We start from the raw sequence: 22561 nt of genomic DNA, 5'->3' as shown, positions 1-22561 counted from the left end.
TGTAGGAGGGTTGATCAGTAAGTTCGCGGATGACACAAAAATTGGTGGGGTGGTAAATAGTGAGGAGGATAGCCTTAGATTACAGGAGGATATAGACAGGCTGGTCAGATGGGCTGATCAGTAGCAAATGGAATTTAATCCGGAAAAGTGTGAGGTGATGCACTTGGGCAGGACAAACATGGCACGGGAATACACGATGAATGGTAGGACCGAGGATCATGTCCACCGGTCCCTTAAGGTAGTGGGATGGGTAGATAAGGTGGTTAAGAAGGCATATGGGATACTTGCCTTTATTAGCCGAGGCATTGCATATAAGAGCAGAGAGGTTATGCTGGAACTGTATAAAACGCTGGTTAGGCCACAGCATGAGTATTGCGTGCAGTTCTGGAACCTGCATTATAGGAAGGATGTGATTGCACTAGAGCGAGTGCAGAGGAGATTTACCAGGATGTTGCCTTTTGCTGGAGAGTTTTAGTTATGAGGAGAGATTGGATAGACTCGGGTTATTTTCCCTGGAGCAGAGGAGATTGAGGGGAGACATGATTGAGGTGTATAAAATTATGAGGGGCATAGATAGGGTAGACAGGAAGGAACTTTTCCCCTTGGTGGAGGGATCAATAACCAAGCGGCATGGATTTAAGGTAAGGGGCAGAGATTTAGAGGGGATATGAGGAAGAACACAGAGGGTGGTGGGAATCTGGAACTCACTGCCTGAAGTAGGAAAAAAATTGTGCTCTTGCCTAGCAACAGGGGATCAGAGAGAGACCCACAGAGACAGGTAGAGATAGAAAGGCAGACTTTAGTTCATTTGACATGTGTACAACACAGAGTGAAAACAGATAAGGTCTAAGGCTGTCTCTAGCTGGAAATGATGCCAGACTGTGAAAGAACTAAAACAAAAACAAAAATAACTGGAAAAGGTCTGACAGCATCTGCGGAGAGGAATACAGTCGATGTTTCGAGTTCGTATGACTCTTCATCAGAACTAAGGAAATAGAGAAATTAGGTGAAATATAAGCTGGTAGAGGCGGGTGGGACAGGTGGAGCTTGATAGGGGGCCAGTGATAGGGTAGAGGCCATCAGCCAGTATTTTGATTTTATGTTAAGGAGCTAATATGTATTGCTTTAAAGTTCAAGTAATAGTGAATTTGGAGTGAGTTTTCTGGATATCTCAAGAGAGATACCAATTGTGGAAGGGCCTTTAGTGAATATTCAGAAGTCTACTGGAAAAGAAACCTCTCTGCAACTGAACCAACTCTAGCCTTGGTGCGGGAATAGTGGTACCTCTTCATTGGAGTGTTGGGTCTGTAAGGGCATTGCTGGGATAAAAGGGGAATAATTTTTCCTTTGTGTCTGTGTTGAAATCTTTCTGACCTTTTTGTTTAATGTAATATAGTTAATGTTTCTTGTTTAATAAATGTTTATCTTTTTGTTAAAAAGTCAACAGGAGACTCCTGTTTCAGTCAGTACCTGCCACGGTTGAAAAAAAAATCCTGGTCTATCAAGCCAGGCTCCATTCTGGGATTTGACTTGTCCATACTAACATCAGCTGGGATCATAACAACATGTAGATTGTTGCCATTAAAAAAAAAGTGGTTTTAATATGCTAATGCACAATAAGTGCAAAGCCATTAATGTTCTGTCCAGATGTTTCTCTGATTCCTATTTGCAGAGGTTTTAATGTCCTACATCACAGCCATGAACTTCAATGGGTTCATGGGGTTACCCTGACCAGCATATATTCTTCCTGTTTGATATTTTGGTACAGCAGTGAGAGATACATTTTTGATTTCCTGTGTTTCCAAGTTAAACTTCCCGGAGTTTGAAAATATAGCTTTTAAAGAAGGAGTTTGATCATAAGAGGTGATGCACTGCTGAGTGAATACAATGCATTTAATGTTCTGTTGCCTTTGGAGGGGAAACATTTAAAGTTAACAAAAATAAATATAATGCAATATTTCACAAATCAATATGCTTATTTTACAGCTTTAGAGAATTCAATTTAATTTTCTGCAACAACAAACTGCAGAATGTTGCAGAGACGTTTACTGCACGCTACTAAGTCACACTATGTAATTCCTTTATCATTAATTCGGAAGCCCTTCTGAACAAAAAACTCTCTTTCTCTTGCACCCACCTCCCCACCCCGCCAAATCTAGATAGGTGAAGATTCCCAGACAGAGGTCGTATCTGAGGAGAACAAAGGTCTGATATGGACTCTGCTGAAACAAGTTCGCCCAGGAATGGACCTCTCTAAAGTTGTGTTGCCTACATTTATCCTGGAGCCAAGGTCATTCCTAGATAAGTTATCAGACTACTACTATCATGCAGACTTTCTATCACAGTGAGTATAGTATGCTTACTTATGTTTTTGTTTGTTCTCCCCACACCTCCAACTGCTTCCGCCATTCTTCCCCATTTCCCCCACCCCTGAACCAGGATATTTCCATAACGCAGTTCCTTAGCTGACTCTCCTGTTATTTCCACTCCTGCCGCCTCAAATGTGCTTGTGATATTTACCATCTTTCCTCACGGAAGTGACACTAAGGCCAGAATATTGCCGTCGGCGTGCGGGAGCGGGCCATGCATTCCAACGTCATTGCGCGTCATTTAGATATTTCGTTCGGCAGGCATGCGCCGGAGGCAGCTGCACGCCCGGCAAACTGTCAACAACCTATTAAGGACGTTAAAAAACCAATTAAACTTGTTAGCAACGCTGCCCGTCCAACCTTAAGGCTGGCGGGCAGACGAAGACCCAAGCGGCCTTCGTGTTTTTCAGGAAACATCATCCACGGGCAGGGTGAGGTTCCCTGAAGGTTTTATAAAATAATTAATTAAATTTTGCACAATTCACAAACATGTCCCAGCTTATGTGACACTGTCACATGATGGGACATGTTTAAGTAATTTTCTTCCTCCTTTATTACAAAGTTTTACTATCAACTTAATCTCCATGAGGCAGCTCTGTGCCTCAGGGAGATTGCTGCACTCTTTTGCGTGCATGAGCGAAAGGGTGCAGGCCCCGAATCCACCTCCTCCCACTGCCTGCACAGGTAGCGCTGAGCGCTACCGGCCGTGCGTCACACTGGACAGGCCTTAATTGGCCCGCCCACGCAAAATGGCGGTGTGCAGCTGATTGCAGGCGGCGATTGGCTCAGCGCCTGCCCCTGTCCGCTCCCGCCCAGCCCGCCCGACATAGGTAAGATGCAGCCCTAAGAGTGGAAAAATGTGTTTTATGTTTGGGACATTAAGGGAATTAAGGGATTATGGAGATAGGATAGAAAAGTGAAGTTGAGGGAGAAAATTGGGAATAATCTTACTGAGTGTTGGAGGAGGCTTGAGAGGCCGAATGGCGTACTGTTTCCTGTTTCTAATATTCTTAGAAAATACATCTTTTAAGTTGACGACCTTGTGGTTTCCAGCCTGGAAACCTGCCTAGGATTTTTAATCCCCCTGCAGCTCCGTCATCCCTCCTGATCATTGAATGCTGAGGAGAATTGTAATGTCCATACAGCTTGAGGTTAGCTAAGTGATCATTCTAGGAGTCAAGCCTGGGACGTACCTGTACATCTCAACTACTGAGCTTTTCGTTTAGAGAGATGCCTGCACTAAAACTGAAAAATCCGTTTCTGATGGATAATAGCTGATGGAGAAGAGCTTTACTCATCAGCCCTAACAGTTTTCTCCCAATAATCTGGGCTTAGGTGATGAGAAAATGAGAGACCTTAAGAATAGTATCAGCAACAAAAAAACATATATTTAGTTCCTTTTTTTTGTTTAAACTGTCCTTAACCAGATTTGACTTGCATTAAATATAAGCATTTAATTCTGACAGAGCTGCAGCAGAGGAAAACCCATACAGTCGTTTGAAGAAAGTTACGAAATGGTATTTGTCTGGCTTCTACAAAAAACCAAAGGTTTGTTTTCATAAGCTAAATACCTTCAACACCTTTAAAGAGAAGCTCTTCCAAATTAAATCTGTCTCCTATGTTATTCAAGTTATAGAAATATATGCATAAAGAAAATGCTTTTGAAATAACACAAAGAGAAAGACAGTGCCATTAGTGCCATTCATACCTTCATGGTATACTACAACTATTTATACCAAAGGACAACTTTTGACGTGCTATCACTGTTATATTGGCAAACGTGGCAGTCTGTTTACAAACTTCATGACCCCACAATCTCAGTCATTCATTCAGCTATTTTTGGTGGCAGTAATAGTTGGTAGAGGCATGCTGGTCTGGACAGTGGGAAAACTGCCTTTGAATAGGGCCATGGAATATTTCACCTCCACCAGAGGAGATTTTAGTTAATTTGGTCCAAAATACACACCTTTAATAATACAGCATTCTGTCAGAACTGCCCTGACATATCAGCTTATGTTGTGTACTCAAGGCCAGAGTGGGGTTGAACTCTAAGTGTACTGATTCAAGGCAGGATTGCTACAAATTGAGCAACGGCACCATCTATTTGTAGAAGTAAAATGCCAGCTATGTGTAAGTTTTATTATTGTCAGCTATGGAGATTTCCAGTTTTAGGCAACACTGTCATCAAGAATATATTTCCTACATCTCATGCAATCTCTTTGCACAGTATTTGTAGAATCTAAAAAGTTAGTCAGAAAGGTCTCTAAATACATATGTGTGGTACAGTGTATAATAAATGTCTAACCATAAGTATTATGTCGTTTGTCTACATAATAGCAATCATTGCACTTCAAAATAATCCATTGTATGTGATCACTCTGGGGTTTTTTGTGAGACATGATATAGTGTTATATAGAAACAGGCTTGCTTTTTTATCCTTAATAGCAAGCAAAAAACAATTACTTTTAAATTATCTGTTTAACTTCTTGGCTTTATTAGTGGTTTTGGTTTTCTTTTGGCTAGAATTGATGTTTTACAACAAAATAATTTTTTTGTTTTCACGCAAAGGGCTTGAAGAAACCATACAATCCAATTATTGGTGAAACATTCCGGTGTATGTGGATTCACCCAAAAGCAAACAGTCGGACATTTTACATTGCAGAACAGGTATAAGAAAGACGTTCAATCATCAGGAACTGGCTACTATCCCTGGATCACTATTGAATTTATAGTTTTTAATGGTTGTTCTTTCAAAAATGATTTGTAATCAGTTTGTTGTTTCTCTTTGAGAATGGTGATAGCAGTTTTTACAATCTTTGCAATACATTGTTTAGGTGTCCTGCACTCATCACTGTTGCCTGTTGTACAAAGTATAATTCTGTAACAGAGGGGTTACATTTTAACTTTTTAAAAAGTCACATATTTCCCAATTGTTTGTAAGAATTGTCAATCGTGCACTTCTGGATATATTTTAACAAATTCAAATGTTGATTTGTGCTCGAATATTTTTGCTACTTACTGAATTGTCTCACCTTAATAGGTCTCTCATCATCCTCCTGTCTCTGCATTCTATGTCAGTAATAGAAAAGATGGATTTTGTGTCACTGGTAGCATTTTGGCCAAATCAAAATTTTATGGTGAGTTTATTTTATTTTACTTGTGCAGAAACTATTAAAGGAATTTATTTCAAATAGGAAAACACGGAATGAACCAAATCATGTCAATACCAGAGCGATAGTATTTAGAAGAACCTGAATTTCAACCCTGGCTTTGGCTGATAATTAGGTTTTCCTTCAAGGATTAGCTGCCATTTTCAAATTGGCCTCTGAGCATGAGAGATAACCAACCAAAGACAAAGTCATTTTTGACATAATTGAAGCACACCACTAAATACTGTTCACCTAGCTGCCTTGAACCACTTTGAATCTGTGTCCCCAGAGGTACTGGGCAGCATGGACACAAAATGGTGTGGCTGGGAATGGGGTAGAGTGGGTGATAAGTGAGGATATCCAGATTTTATGGACAAGTAACATAATAAGATCACACAACCAATAGCTCTATAGAAGTGCACAGAAAATAAATACAGTATTCAAAGACCTTTCATATTTTAATATTTACTGAAAAGTGTTTACTGGTTTGGCTAGGTTTCAGTTTATTTCATAGTGTCAGTGTCAGCTTGGCTCAGTTGGTAATACCCTTTTTCTCTAAATCAAAAGGTTGTGTGTTTTTAAACCCTACAGCAAGACATTAACAGATTATCTAGCTTGATGATCTAATGCAGCCCTTAAAGAGGCATATTGTGTGTTGCCTTTGGATTAAGTGTTCAACCAAGGTCCATCCCCCTGTTCAGTTGAATGTTACAAGATTATTTTGCACTATTGCAAGAAAAGCAAGATCATCAGGTGGTATCCATGTCCACATTCCTTCATCGAGCAATAAAAACAGAAAATACTGAAAAGACAGAAAATGCTGTGGAAATATTCAGCAGGCCTGGCAGCATCTGTGGGGTGAGAAACAGAGTTAATGTTTCAAGTCAATGACCTTTGATCGGAACTGGGAAAGGTTAGAAGTGTAATAGGTTTTGGGCAAGGTGAAGGTGGGAAAAAGAACCAAATCATTTAATCTCTCATGTCTTCCATCCTATCACATAACTTCCCTTTTGTTCTTTTCCCACCCTCTCCTTGCTCAAAACCTATCACATCTTTTTCCAATTGTGATAGATCATCGAGCTGAAATGTTAACTCTGTTTCTCTCTCCACAGGTGCTACCAGACAGACCTGTTGATTATTTCTTGCATTGTCTGTCTTTATTTTAGATTTCCACTGTCTCCAGTATTTTACTGTTGTACAAAAAAACTCAACTGGCCATTCATCTCAATGCTGTTGCAGGACTTTGCTATTGCAAAATAGCCGCCTTGTTAAACATTGTGATTGCAGTTTGTGTTTGATTGCATGTTTCAGATTTCTGGGAGACATGATAGACTTGTATGTAAACTCATGTTATTGGAATGAATAACCCAGTAATATTTCCAAAAATCATATTGAAATATAGATAATTTAATCTATTTGTTAAATAATCCCATATGCAATGAAATTTTTAATTTTAATTAAAAAGGTAACACATGCTTAAATATATTAACCTGGAAAGCACACTACTTCTGTATGGCTAAATATGTTGGATAGTGCGCATTGCATCCCTGGGGAGGATCTTCCGGTCAGGGGGGCGAGGCCTGCTTGTTGACACGTAAAATGATGCGGGATGACATTGGATGGAACTCCCGACGTCACCCCGCATCATTTCCATTTTCAGGTCGGCGGGGGCGCAGCCAAGTCAGCTATGCGCCCGCCGATCTGTCAACGGCCTATTGAGGTCATTTAAAAAGTAATTAACCTCATTAATGGACCTGCCCGTCCAACCTTGGGATTGGCAGGCAGGCCAGGAGCCCTGGCGGACTTAAGAAAAAGCATAAAACCTCATCCACAGGCGGGATGAGGTTTCGTGAGGGTTTTTAAATATTTAATAAAGGTTTCAGTAAAAGTGATGGACATGTCCCAACTCGTGACAGTGTCACATGAGGGGACATGTCAGGGAAATGTTGATATAATTTGCTTACCATTTTTAAATTTGGAATTGATCTACCTGAGGCAGCACTTAGCCTCAGGGAGATGAGTGCGCTCTTTCGTGCGCATGCGCGGAAGAGCACACTCCCGGCTGAGGGAATCTTCCCGCCCGCCCACACAGGGAGCGCATGGCACTTCCTGGTGGACGTCACGCTGAGTGGGCCTTAATTGGCCCACCCACGTAAAATGGCGGTGCGCCCCCGATCAGGGACGCCAATTGGAGGCATGCCCGCCCGCTCCTGCACTCTCCCCCCCCCCCCCCCCCAACAGGGGAGAAATTTCCCCCCTGTCTCTTCTGGGCTGTCTGAAGGCTGAAGGCAGACGCGAGGCTCTTTGCTACATCAAGAGAAAAAATCAGTAGTTTGGTCAGTGGAATCTACTGCTAGGCTTTTAACAATTAGATATAAAACAACCTTGGTGGGGGCATGAGAATTGGAGTGGTCTGTCTGTACTGCAGCCTGAAAAGGGTATTTTGTATTTTTTTTAAATTTAAAAACCAACCCAATCTCAATACTATGCAAGGAAGCAATTAAGAACATTTCTCATGGTTCTCTGCAGCTCCGTTGGTGGCAGCTATTGTCAGTCGCACTGCATTTGTGTTCAATGTGCTATGATGTGTTTGCCACAATTCCTGACAGTTCTGAGCGATGGCAATTGAGCAGATGCAAGTTACTCTCCTTGAAGACAGGAGGCGAACTGTACAGACAACTGCTGCTGTATTGCTTTTGGTCACTGCTCCTACCCTCTCTTCTTAGCTTAGCCCTGTCTTTACCTATTTGTAAAGCATCCTGAGGTGACCTTTTATATTAATTAACTACATAAATGCAAGCTGTTGATTCCCACACTGGGCTAAGTTCGCTGATCTCTTGGTGGCAGTAAAGGCATGATAGATAGCCTTTGTGACCCAGGGTTACAGAGGAAATAATGAGCTAAGGTTCCCATCTCCAGATCAGTATCTGATCACCCTTACTGGAAGTGGACATTGGGTGAGGACAGGATCAAACTCAGCTGTGATGCCCCAAGTGGTCTAATAATTTACCAGCACTCTCATATAACGGACGCTTATTTGCAGTATGAGGAGTAAATAGCATCTGTAAAACCATGTCTCAGCATGGAATCAAAGCACAAGGGGAGTTAGAGAGAAAATTGACATGGGCGAATAAAACAATAGAAAACACAACTTGCAGGAGTTGAATGAAATTAAATACAAAGATCTCCGTGTGTAGAAATAATATACATTCTTTGTTCTTATGTTTCAGGCAATTCATTATCTGCCATATTGGATGGTGAAGCTAGACTCTCTTTCCTCAACAGAGGGGAAGATTATATAATGAGCATGCCCTATGCTCATTGCAAAGGTAGTCTCTCTGGTTTCTTTGTTTAAAGTTACATTTCTTCCTAGATCAATATAAGCATGGATGAAAATTTAATTTTAATTTGTTCATGGGATGTGAGATTCTTAAGGCAGTGGGACCAATTCTGAAGCAGTAGGTACCTATTCATAGGGGACAAATTGGTCATGGTCCTGTTGAGGTGCAATATCCACATGGGGAGGCTCACTGGTAGGGTTGGGGAGGGTTCAAACTAAATTGGCAGGAGGGTGGCCACCAGGACATAGAAGTAGAAAAGAGGAATAAGGTGTATAAAGTGAGGGTGTACAGGTGTACTAGAGAAGTGAGAAGTTCTATATTAGATAGGAGTGGACGAAGGAGGACTTTGAGGAATACAAAGACAGGTTTACAGTGCATGTACATAAACGCACAAAGTGTGGTGGATAAGGTTGTAAGCTACAAGCACAAATAGCCATATGGGAATATGATGCAGTGGCAATAATGGAAACATGGCTGAAAAATGGTGAGGACAGGGTGCTTAATATTCAAGGATATAAAGTGTCCAGAAAAGATAGAGAAGGAAAAGATGAAGATGGAGTGGCAGCACTGATCAGAGAATACGTTGTGGTGTTGGAAAGAGGGAATATCCTTGAATAGACAAGGACCAAATCTATTTAGTTAGAGATGAGAAGCAAAAAGGGAATGATCATGCTACTCGAGGTATTCTATAGGCCTCCAAATAATGAGAGAGAAAGACAGAGGAGCAAATCTGCAGGGAAGTCAGAGAGATGTGCAAGAGCTATACAGTGTTGCTGAAAAGAGAGACATGTTACCAAAACTTTTTATCTTACACTTATCAGGACAAATGCAAGATTATCAATTTCAAACTGTCACAACAATTTATATTATATGAGTAAAGGGGTGCTGATTGGTTGGAAAGTTAACTCTGACTGGCCAAGGCGTTGCCATGCAGAAAGCAATGGGGAAATGTAGGCTCCCCATGCTTCCATTAATTCAAAAAAGGCACAAAGCTGGAACATATTATTCTTATTGGCAGGATCCCTGAGTACGAAAATGTGTCACTTCTGGCGAGCGTAAATGAGCCATGTTACGAGCTCAACTGATTGTCTTCAGTTGGTTGTTAGTGTAGCTATTAGCGCACTCGGGATTGTTCAGCAAGTGCTCCCCAATCACAAAATCACATTTAACAGTAAATGTTTTGTTTTGGGATTTGTAAACATGGCCTGGTTGAACAGGGTCTGTACTCTGCCTGTTATGAACAGCCAGAGGTTCATGTTGTTTGATTCGATCAGCCAATTGTAAGGATATATGACCTATGTGCCCGTCTACCTCAAATTACTTTGGAAAGGCAAAGTACCTCCAAAACTTGAACAACAGGTTAAGAAAGCTGTTTCACATTGCTACTACATAGTAGCGACGCAAGTGGTATTTTCCACTAATGGATCCTGCCGCCAGTCCAAAAGGACATTCTGCCTACCACGCCATTGAGTAACTTCGTGTATAAATTTCAGTGCCGGTGCAATGCCAGGAATGTAGGCCACGTCTGCTGTTTTTGTTCTTCTAAATGGTAAAGGCCACTGGTTTGTAAGGAGCTGTCTAAGGAGCCTTAGTTACATGCTGCAGTGCATCCTGTAGATGGTACACAATACTGCCTCTGTACACTGGTGTTCAACTGAATGTTTAAGGTGGCGGATGGGTACCAATCAAGCAGGCTGCTTTGTCCTGGATGGTGTTCGGCCTCTTGAGTGTTGTTGGAGCTGCACTCATCCAGGCAAGTGGAGAGTATTCCATCACACTCCTGACGTGCCTTGTAGATGGTGGACAGGCTTTGGGGAGTCAGGAGGTGAGTTACTTACCACAGGATCCCTAGCCTCTGACCTGCTCTTGTAGCCACAATATTTATATGGCTAGTCCAATTCAGCTTCTGGTTAATGATAACCCCCAGGATGTTGTTAGTGGGGGATTCAGTGATGGTAATGCCATTGAATGTCAAGGGGCACTGGTTAGACTCTCTCTTGGTGGAGATGGTCATTGCCTGGCACTTGTGTAGCACGAATGCTACCAGTTAGGGACTGTATAGTCAACGCAGACCACAGACTCTTGATATCAAGTTTGAGTCATAGATCAGCCATGATCTCATTAATAGAACAGGCTCTAGGGACTAAATGTCCTGCTGCTATTCCTAATGTTCTTGTCTTCCTATGCCAATCATATTCCCACGAAGAAATTGCCTGTTAACATTGGCATGACTGTTTCCCATTTACAAATTACCCCGAAGCATGTCTGAGCATGTGGTGTATTCTTACCGATTATCTGCTGTGAACCTGTGAAAGGACCTATAGTGTCTAGAGAAAGGAAGGTTAAGGGGAATTAAGACTTGGCTCTTTAAAATCGCTGATAACATGTGTGCACAAAGCAATGTGACTTTACCTGCGAACATAATTCTAGAAAAGACCTAAAAACAACCTCAAGTGAGGTTACAAAGAGAAGAAACTGTTTTTCCCTCTTATTGCAGAATATATGAAACAGACCACAGTAAAAGCACTTGACAATATGGCAATTAACTGCTTCTGAGAAGAGCTGGAGCAGGATAGAAATCCTGGAACTCCCTTCCTAACAGCACTGTGGGTGCACCTACATCACATGGACTCTAACAGTTCAAGAAGGTAGCTCACCACCACCACCTCAAGGGCAACTAGGGTGGGCAATAAATGCTGGCCTGGCCAGCGAAGCCCACATCCCGTGAATAAAAAAAAAGACTCAAAGTAATATAACACAGAAGACCATTTGGTGCATTCACACTCCTTACCTCCTGCTTTATTAATCCAGATCGTTCTTGATGTGTCTACCTCGCTTGTGTTTTGTTACTGGGGAAGAATAAAGTTTGATACGTGCTTCTGTGGATAAGAATGTGAACTTGTCTCCTCTTCAAATAAAGACAGGGGATTTTTGCCAGTGCAAGCTGCTGTTCATCTATCTCCTTAAGGAAGAAACCTTTGTGTAAAAAAACCTTTTATAAACAGCAGTTAGTAAATTGGAGTGTAACTTGCTGTGGTGATTCCCGCCAGAATGGATTCAGCAGGTGAAGTCAGAACTCTCTCTTGTGCAGTGGCCTTACCTTGGACCAATATAGGTTCCTTCTTGAGCCAATTGCAAGGCAGTAAACTGGAACAATCCACATGCTTTCACTGAGCATTATTCTTTTGACTTAGCAGCATAACCACTAAGTTTGCCTGAAGTTACAAGTCCTCCATATAAGAAGCTCCATCCCAGCCTATCATTCTCCTCCTAATCCAGTGTGGCTTGGAGTTTTTAATCTTTCTGTTTCTCGCCATTTACAGCTTTGCTATTTTAACACCCAGTGAAGATAGATTTTATGCCAATTGATCTTTCATTGACTTCGTCAGTATTGTTTTAGTGATGTACTGATCTTTACATGCTTTGTCAGTCAAAAGGGCTGAAGACTTCCCTCAAGTCATGCTGCCTTCTAGCAGGTGGGGGGAACAGCCTAATTGATTATGTACATTTCTCTATTGTATGTGACAGTTGAGCTTAATTTGAAATATGCTGTGCAAAGAATCCTAATAATGGAAAATGCAGAGCTACCCATTTTGTGTTTGTCATCCATTAGCAAGGCTCCATTAGCATTTGCAGCTGCTTTTGTCCTAATTTCTAGGAAATTTAACATGGCCATCTTTTCACTGAACTGAACACTGAACATTAATGTTTTTCTAGTTTCTTTTTCTGTGTATCTGATTAAGAAATCTTTGTTTAAAATCCAGCAAAATTTAACATTCTGTTGCACCATAATCACATTCTAAAGTTGAGTTTTTTTACACGCTACTGGTGTTGCTGCCTGGTAGCCCAGAGCATAAATGTGACCTGGTTCACCGCCAACCTGTGACCTGGTTCACCGCTTGCATCTAGGAACCAGTTACAGCTGCTTGTTAATTGTTCAGATTAATTCAGCACAAGAAATCTCTTGTAAATTTCTGGCTCCAGTTCAGTAGTTGATTTATTTGGTATTTTTAATAAAGTGTGAAGTTTGGTGTGTGATAGACATGAGTATTTTTGCGCATCTTGGATTTAGCACTAGCATTTTTCACAATTTCTTACTTTACAGGAATCGTTTACGGTCCAATGACCCTTGAACTTGGAGGCTATGTTAATATCACATGTGAGAAAACAGGGTACAGTGCAATAATTGAATTCAAATTGAAGGTTAGTTAATAATTCCTTTTTCTTAATTTCAGCAGAATTTTGGGTTTTGCCTTTCAATTCTGTTGCCTTTGGTGCTAACATTAATCAGTAAACTAGTGTCCTGTTTGGAAATGAAATAGGAGCTGAAATGTGTGTTCAATTCTTCCATTCATTGGGTAGGAAGCCATCTCATGTCATAGCAAAAAATGAATAAGTTAACATTATTGTAAGTAAACTTTGGAATTCCGGTTCTAGTTGGCTGAGTTACTCATGCAGTGCATTGCTGTCCCATACTGGGTCTGGGTTTGCACACATGCTCCTCCAAATTTGAATTCAGCACTTTGGTTGGGCTATTTGAGGGATGGTGGACGCTTCTCTCTAAAAATGAAGGGTAATTGGAAGTTGGGTTTTCCAAGAGCTCTTTTTGCACAATTTTTGAGATCCTAAATCATTGTTTTCTAAAGCACCTAGATGAAATTAATGAAGAAAATACAGGATTCTTAATTCAGGAATCACAGCAATGTAACAAATGGCAGGTTTGGAATGGTTGCCAGATAAATGAATGTTCATTTCCTGCCCAAAACATTTTTTTCGATTAGACCTCATTCAAAAAGATTTTTTTTAAAAAGACAAGTGAAAAATGAAATGAATTTTAAAATTGGATTTCGAATTCTGCCGTTAGAAAACCTCAAATAAGGGGCAGAATTTTGCCCTTAATGGGTGGGCGGGCTCCACCGGCTCAGCGGCGGGCGGGCAGCCGAACTCCACCGCCGAAACGGGCCCCACCGCTATTTTAAGTGGGTGGGCCAATTAAGGCCCACCCAGCGGGCCGCCTGATGGGAAGCTGTGCTTCCTGTCCCGGGGGGGAGGGATTCCCCATCTGTCAAAGTGCGCACTGCTCCCTGAGACTCAGTGCTGTCTCAGGGAGATCGGTGAAAGGTTTATTAACTTCAATAATAGACAAATAAAAAAATTATTAACATGTCCCCCTCATGTGACAATGTCACACGAGATGGGACATGTTAATAAATATGACAAAAACTTTATTAAAGATTTTTTAAACAGACATGAAACCTCATCCGCCAGTCGATGAGGTTTCATGTTTTTTCAGAAGCCCGCTGGGGCTCCTGGCCTGCCCGCCAGCCTTAAGGTTGGACGGGCAGGTCCTTTAAGTGGCTTAATTATCCTGTCAATGGCCTCAATTGGCCATGGACAGGTCGGTGGGCGGGCAGCTGATTTCGCTGTCCCTCCGCCCGCTTTCCTGAATATTTAAATGGGGTGGGATGATGTTGGGAGTTGCCCCCTGCGTCATTTTCCCCTCGGCGAGCGGGCCCCACCCCAACTCACCAATGGAAAAGTTCTGGCTAATATACTTTATACTCATGTTTTACATAAAGAAATTGTTTTCTTAAAGGAAATAAACAATTGTTTAAGATTAAAAACTAGAAAAATTCAGCAGGCCTGGCAGCATCTGTAGAGAGAAAAACAGAGTTAATGTTTCAACTCGAATGACTCTTCTTCGGAATAATTGTTGATAAACGGTTGTTTGTACTGATGATGATCCTTTGTCTAGCGTACAGATGAGCCAATGCACAGAAATTATCATTACCAAAATCGTACGTTTACTTTGGAAATTAAACAAAGTTTCAGCTTAATTTGGGTTTCAACATAACAGTCGTTGAGTAAGATAAATATACAAATGTTAAAACCCAAACACTAATATTCCAAAATGTTATTGACCATTTAGTCTAATTGATAAATTGCATGCCTCTTGTGAATTAAATTGAATCTTCATTACATTTGCTGTGCAGGTGTTGTCAAGGCAAGAATTTGGTATTTAAAATAAGCTTACTAATAGAGTTCATGGCTAAACACCCCCATGTGATGAGTTTCTAAATTCTGTCATTGTAATTAGAAACACTAAGATGACTGAAGTTGGGGCTTTCACCAGGTGGGAGCAGATCAGTTGCAATTTCCTGTGATCCTAAAAGCAAAGTGTTTGAAACTTAACACTACAAAAATTAAGCTGGCAATGCTATCTCAGCTTTAAATGAAAACTGCCTGCACACCAAAAATGGTCATATTATTGTGATATCTTTACATATCAGTACTGTTTGGTCAATAATTGTAATATCTACAGCCATTTTTAGGCAACAGCAACAATGTTAACCAGATAGTTGGAAAAATCAAGTTGGGGTCAGAAGTTTTGGCTACTCTGCAAGGGCACTGGGTGAGTAGTGCAATGTATATTTGTAGTAATTTTTTAACGTTGAAAATATTATTGAAAGAATATAAATTACAAATAATCTAACCTGGACTGTGCTACTTATAAAAAGGTATTAGAAAGTAAATATTCTAGAAATACAGTAATTTGTTTTAATTCATCATTTGAAAGAATTTCAAATGTATTTAAATCATTTTGTTATATTTGCAGTTAAATTTTAATTAACTAGATTATTTTCTACTTTTTAAACAATTTATAGGATGGTGAAGTAATGATTAATGACAAAAAGACTGGTGTATCAGAAGTATTCTGGAACCCTACGCCTGAAATCCGACAACAGAGACTAACCAGGTGTACTGTGCTCTTTGATGAACAGGAAGACATGGAGTCAGCAAAGTAAGGCTGTTCTTCCACTGTTCCCCATTTCAGTTTACTTTGACAATAATCTGCTTTTTAGATTCAAAAGAACCAGCTGAATCACTTTGGTTTCGATCCTGTCTAATTAAATATATGAATCTAATGCTGCATCTGAACTGCAGCAACAATTACCTTTTCTTCTGGGCATATCCATAAGAATATAAGATGTAGGAGTAGGCCATTAGGTTCATCGAGCCTGCTCTGCCATTCAATAAGATCATGGCTGATCTGATTGTGACCTTAACTCCACTTTCCTGCCTGTCCCCATAACCCTCGACTCCCTTGTAGGCCAAAAATCTGTTTAACTGTGCCTTGAACATATTCAATGTCTCAGCCTCCACTTCTCTCTGGGGAAGAGAATTCCAAAGACTAATGATCCTCTGAGAGAAGAAATTTCTCCTCATCTCCTTCTTAAATGGGAGCCTACTTGGGCTGGATTTAACAGGGCACTGCGGTCCTCTGGGAGAAGCGTTAATTATTTTAAGACAAGACTTCTGCCCCGAGCTCTAATCAGATGGTTGACAGCTCAGAAGTCCAAGCTGGGTCAACTGGGAGCAATGGCCACTGCTGGGACTACAGGCAGGCCCACCACACCGAGGAGCCCAAGTAAGTCCAGGGTCAGTGTTCTCAAGGAAATGGGTGAGGGGGTTGGGAGACTGTGTTCAAGAGACTGAGGGGAGGGTTAAAGGCGAGCCTTGAGGTGGGGGTGTCTCTGATGGGCTGAGGGGATCCACAGAGGAGGTCTACCCACACCCCACCTTGCCCGACACCAGCCCGCGCAGCTAAAGCTGCTGGGCTTCCCACGTGGCATGGGCCTCTCCCAGCTGTAGGTAAAATAAAGGCAACAGCAGGATGAGGCCCTGAGGTAGCCATTAATTGGCTACTTGAGGACCTCAATAAGACAGGGGTGGGAGGCCGCCAGATGCCTCCTCCACCCCCGGTAAAATTTCAGACAGGTCGGGGCAGGCAGGTCGGTGGCGGGAGGGCAACCCACTGGATTTTACATGCCCCCTTACTGACGGGGGAGGGTAAAATCCAGCCCTTTATTTTTAAACTGTGCCCCCCACCCACAGCTCTAGATTCTCCCATAAAGGGAAACATCCTCTCAACATCTACCTTGTCGAGCCCCCTCAGAATTTCATATGTTTCAAAAAGATCACCTCATATTTTTCTAAACTCCAACGGGTACAGGCCCAGCCTGTTCAACCTCTCCTCATAAGATACTCCTTCATCCCAGGAATCAACCTAGTGAAACTTCTCTGAACTGCTTCCATTGTAAATATATCCCTCCTTAAGTAAGGAGACTAAATCTATTCACAGTACTTCAGGTGCGGTCTCACCAATGCTCTGTACAGTTGTAGCAAGACTTCCCAACTTTTATACTCAACCTCCCCACCTTCCCCCACCGACCTTGCAGCAAAGGCCAACATTCTTTTTGCCTTTCTAATTACTTGCTATTCATACCTGGCTGAAATTTAAATATTTAGCAAATTTAATGGCAGTCCCTGCCCCCACTGTCTGATAATTAGGTCCAGCTAGTTAACTACAATGAAGCTTTTCCACATTTCAACTAAGTGAGAATGTCTATTGAATTGATGTAAAAAGAGCTTTTGGGCAATTGCAAAAGAAAAATGTAAAATGCTTTAGTTTTAGCATGCAGCATAATGTGACTTGAAAGCCAAATGCTATCTGGGTTTCCTCCAAAGGGAAAATTATGCAAAGTCAGCATTTAACTTGTCCTTATTTTGTAAGTTGGGTGAAATATAGATATTGTCACATTTTGGAATGTTTTGACCATTTTTCTACAGAAAGGCTTGGGATGGCATTTAGGGATTTTGTTATAAAGCAAAGTGGTTTCACACAATTTTTTTTCAAAAGGGCACTGAGTGAAAAGTTACTAAGAATGCAAATTTTCCCCAGTAAAGAGTGAGCAATTTTTAATCTGCCTTGGTATTTCCTAAATATCTCTCACACCATTTGGCTGAATTTTGCCGGCCCCATGATGGTGAGCTTGGAGACAGGGGAGCTGGGAAAATATGCGGGAGCCACATCAGGACAGCTTCTTGATGGATTCCTGCCGCTTGGGAACTTTCCCAGGTGTGGGCTGAGAATCAGATCAGCAGACCGTTCCATAGAGGCATGATAAATATGGTCCCAGTTAGGAGCAATTTTGCACCCTTGCTGGCATTTTTCTGTAAGTATTTCACAATCTATATCAATGCTTTTGATGTGGGGACCAAATATATTTCCAACACAAACAAAAACAGAAAATGCTGGAACAACTCAGGTCTGACATCATCTGTAAAGAGAGGAACAGAGTTGACATTTCAAGTGTGTATGATGCTTATTCAGAGTATAATATTTCCAAGTTTGCAGGTGACACAAAACAATATATGTATATGCGTGTTGTGAGGATAATGCAAAGAGGCTTCATGGGGATTTGGACAGGCTACATGAATGGGCAAGAACATGGCAGATGGAATATAATGTGGATAAGTGTGATGTTATCCACTTTAGTAGGAGGAACAGAGGTGCAGAGTATTTCTTAAATGGTGAGAGATTAGGAAGTGTTGATGTCCAAAGGAACCTGGGTGCCCTTGTTCATAAGTCACTGAAAGCTAACATGTGGGTGCAGCAAGCAGTTTAGAAAGGCAAACGATATTTTGGCCTTTATCGTAAGAGGACTTGAGTACAGGAGTAAAGATGTCTTGCTTTGATTATGTAGAACCTTGGCTAGACTGCGCCTGGAGTATTGTGTTCAGTTTTGGTCCCCATACCTAAGGAACGATGTACTTGCCATAGAAGGGAGTGCAACAGATTCCTGAGATGGTGGGATTGCCCTGTGAGAAAAGATTGAGGAGACTGGGCCTGTATTCTTTACAGTTTAGAAGAATGAGAGGTGATCTAATTGAAACTTACAAAATTCTCAAGAGGATAGCCAGGGATGGAGAAAGAATGTTGCCTGGGTTGGAGCGTTTCAGCTATGAAGAGAGACTGGATAGGCTGGGGTTGGTTTCCTCAGAGCAGAAAAGGCTGAGGGGGGACCTGATAGAGGTATACAAAATTATAGATAGAATAGGTAGAAAGAAACTTTTCCCCTTAGCGGAGGTGTCAATAACCAGGGGGCATAGTTTTAAGGTAAAGGGCAGGAGGTTTAGAGGGGATTTGAGGAAAACTTTTTTCATCCAGAGGGTGGTTGGAATCTGGAACACACTGCCTGAGGGGGTGGTAGAGGCAGGAACCCTCACAACATTTAAGAAGTATTTAGATGAGCACTTGAAATGCCATTGCATTCAGGGCTACGGGCTAAGTGTTAGAAAATGGGATTAGAATAGATAGGTGCTTGATGGCCAGTGCAGACACGAAGGGCCTGTTTCTGTGCTGTATAACTCTATGACCAAGCAAGAGTTCTAAATAAGATTTCCATTTCCACCACTTTGTCTGCCTGCAGTACTCTATAGTCATATCTACATGCACATACTTGTTGAAATATGTTCTTTCCATTGTGCTTTAAAAAGCCATTAAATGGCAGGAAATATTAAAATTGAAATTGCCCAAATGGTACATGCTGCCTGTTGTATATGGTCCTTGATAACTGAATTTTTGAAGCTGTCATTAATTATGTACAGTAATTGGTCATCAATAAAATATTCTATCTCATTGACAAGACATTTTAATTCTTAAGTTGCATTCTAGTTCAGTTGACAAGAGCCTTGGATGAATGGTTATTTTTAATAATCCTGGTCTGCTAAGACTTCATTCAGAATCTCAGCTACATTTAATATAATTCCATTCACTGAAGTTTAATAAAATATCAAACGCTATTGAAGTAAGTGTTTAATTTTCAGTCATTGTATTTGTCTTCCTTCTGTGGACATCTCCTTAGACTGTGGCAGCTTGTAACTTGTGCAATACATAACAAGGACCAGAATGAAGCTACGAGTGAAAAGTTTGTCCTGGAAGAAGCTCAACGTCAAGCTGCCAAACAGCGGAAAGCAAAGGGAGAGGAATGGATTCCTCGCTTGTTTGAACAAGATCTAGTTACTGGAGATTGGCAATACAAATACGCAGAGTAAGCCTTCGAAAAATTATTTTTACTTTTGATCTCCTTATGCCATGGAATATTGAGTAAAGAACAGTATGCATTTCTGTTCTACACTGTTAAATATCAATGTGCTGAAACAGGTCTCTCCTAACATCTGCAGAGAAAGGTATGCCAGAGTTTCTTTGCATGACCTTTCCAGTGTCTTTATTGTAATATCTGCAAAGGTAAAATTTCATTGCATAACCCTTCCCTCAGTTTCCCTCCTTCATTCATGGAAAAACAGTCTTCCATTAAGAGAGTGTAGGTGATAGAATTATACAGCTCAGGTGAAGGCCATTCAGACCATCACATCTGTGCTGGATCTTTGAAAGAGTCAGTTAGGAGTTAGTAGTTCAGACTGTGGTCTCCTGGGCAGGTGGCCTTGTGAAATCCACTAGCTCTGCATTATGTGAAGAGCAGGGAGTTTGCACTAAGTTACACTCAGCACCAATAATAAATTAACAGGCCACCTGCCTCATTGCTGTTTATGCAGCTTTGCTGAGTGTGAAATGGCTGTTGTGTTCGTCTATACACTTGAAAGAAAATTGTGTGCAAAACATTTTCAGATGTTTCTGAAAGATAGAATAAAATGACGTTTAAATGCAAACTTCTGTCAATGTCCTTTCCTTCACTTTTGTGCCTCCTTTGCCTTGGTTTTGTAAGTGTGGAACGCATCACGTTATTGTCAAACTGTGATTATGGGGATTCTTTTTGTTTTTACGTTCATTCTTGGAATGTGGGTATTGCTGGCTAGGCCAGCATTTGTTACCCATCCCTAACTGCCCTTGAAAAGCTGGTGGTAAGCCACCTTCTTGAACAGCTGCAGTCTATGTGGCCATGTGGTGTCGGTGCACCCACAGTGCTCTTAGGGAGGGAGTTCCAGGATTTTGACCCAATGACAGTGAAGGAATGGCGATATGTTTCCAAGTCAGGATGGTGAGTGACTTGGAGGGGAACTTGCAAGTGGTGGTGTGCCCATGTATCTGTTGCCTTTTTTCTTCTAGGTGGTAGAGGTTGGAGTTTTGGCAGATGCTGTCGAAGGAGCCTTGGTGAATTGCTGTGATGCATCTTGTAGATGGTAAACACTGCTGCCACTGTGTGCCAGTGTTGGAGGGAATTTATGTTTAAGGTAGTGGATGGGGTGCCAAGGAAGCGGGCTGCTTTACTTTAGATGGTGTCAAGCTTCTTGAGTGTTGTTGGAGCTGCACCCATCCAGGCAAGTGAAGAGTATTCCATCACACTCCTGACTTCTGACTTGTGCCTTGTAGATGGTGGACAGGCTTTGGGGAGTCAGGAGGTGAAGTTACTCAGCGTGGAATTTCCAGCCTCTGACCTGTTCTTGTAGCCAAAGTATTAAATGGCTAGTCCAGTTCATTTCCTGGTCAATGAATTGTATTATATCCTAAGATCAAAATAATTTTGCCTGATAACTAATTATATAGTGTATTTTATTGCATGCAGCACCAGACCCTGGGACCCACTGAATGACCTCGTTCAATATGAAAAAGAAGGTGTCATCCAGTCAAAAGTTTGGCACCGAACTCCAATGGTACGTTCTGCCAGTATAATTAGTCTCAGTAACCAAGGGGGAAGGAAAGACAATTACAAGCGTCAGGTAGGTTTTAAGATTGTGTAATGCCAAATTTATTATTATTGGTGCCCATTCATATCTCAAACGCAATTTTTTTCCTCTTCAAACCATTTTTTCTTCCTCTCCCCCATCCATTTGGCCATCAGTGAAATTCTGTGATGCTGTTAGTTTTTCAGATGAAAACCCCTTAGACTTGAAAATAAACAAAATGATTGAGCCTCACTGTTACTTTTAGGAATATATAACTGCTGGAGATTGTTTTTCATGCTGTTTTTACTGAATTTGGTCTACCCAGTTATTATTCCTCTTTCATGAAACTACTTTACAAGAACTTTGAAATATTTTTTCTTTCCTTCTCAAAGTATGCCATTTAAGCATGGCAATCAATATACTTGTGAATAATTTCATCCCACCCTCTGTTCTCCCGACCCCCTCTGCCCTCTCATTTGTTGACCAAAGATGGTGGGCAGCAGCATCATGTCACACTCGGCTGCAAAGCAAACCAGACAGCTGCCCCAAATGTTGCTCTTTACAATTACTTTGCTGCCTTTGGGGAAACGTGTCACAACCCGTCAGTGGTTCGACCAATACCAAGAATAGTGACTGTATAGAAATGTGGGTAAGAAGCGTATATGCCTAACTGTAAGCGATTTGTTGATATTTTAGAAATATTATGGTCTTTGGTCTTTAATGTTACTGAAACATTCTTTTGTATATCTAATAACTTGTGATTATAATATATTCTGAAATTAGATCATCTTTTCTAAACATTACTGACTTTCAGTGCTCTTTTTAAATTCTAATGTATTCATGGGATGTGGGCATTACTAGCAGAGCCAGCATTTATTGCCCATCTCTAATTGTCTTGAGAAGGTGGGTGTGAGCTACCTTCTTGAACTGCTGCAGCCCATGTGGTGAAGGTGCCCCCACTGTGCTGTTAGGGAGGGAGATCCAGGAATTTGACCCAGTAGAAGGACCAGACATAATACAGTTCCAAGTTGGATTAGTGTACGTGATTTGGAGGTGATGGTGTTCCCAAGCACGTGTTCCCTTTATCCTTTATGTCTTTCAAATTATTGACAAGGTGACAGATGTGGCCAATGGAATTGCACTCTGATACAAGTGTTCAGGGTCCCATCTAGATTGGGATAGCAGGAAGTAATATTTATCCTGTCTCTAACTGTGTTACTGAAGCAGGATGTAA

General features: G+C 41.3%; 1 protein-coding gene across 8 annotated transcripts in view; it reads left to right on the top strand.

The window, feature by feature from the left end:
• The window catches only part of osbpl8 (oxysterol binding protein-like 8), a 262935-nt gene that overhangs the window by 227416 nt on the left and 12958 nt on the right, over positions 1-22561 (top strand). For 6 of the 8 annotated variants that reach the window (XM_078567627.1, XM_078567634.1, XM_078567631.1 and 3 more), the window contains 10 exons: positions 2160-2344; positions 3836-3917; positions 4938-5036; positions 5410-5506; positions 8749-8847; positions 12965-13062; positions 15182-15271; positions 15525-15661; positions 19569-19754; positions 21228-21381. In XM_078567627.1, coding sequence (XP_078423753.1) covers positions 2160-2344; positions 3836-3917; positions 4938-5036; positions 5410-5506; positions 8749-8847; positions 12965-13062; positions 15182-15271; positions 15525-15661; positions 19569-19754; positions 21228-21381 — 1227 coding nt within the window. The remainder of the gene's footprint in view (positions 1-2159; positions 2345-3835; positions 3918-4937; positions 5037-5409; positions 5507-8748; positions 8848-12964; positions 13063-15181; positions 15272-15524; positions 15662-19568; positions 19755-21227; positions 21382-22561) is intronic. The other 2 variants (XM_078567629.1, XM_078567635.1) reach the window with 1 other exon arrangement.

The sequence above is a fragment of the Cetorhinus maximus genome, chromosome 22 (assembly GCF_964194155.1).
Source record: "Cetorhinus maximus chromosome 22, sCetMax3.hap1.1, whole genome shotgun sequence".
Classification (NCBI taxonomy): Eukaryota; Metazoa; Chordata; class Chondrichthyes; order Lamniformes; family Cetorhinidae; genus Cetorhinus; species Cetorhinus maximus.
Note: the sequence above shows the minus strand (reverse complement) of the source record. Positions and strands in the feature narration are given on the sequence as shown.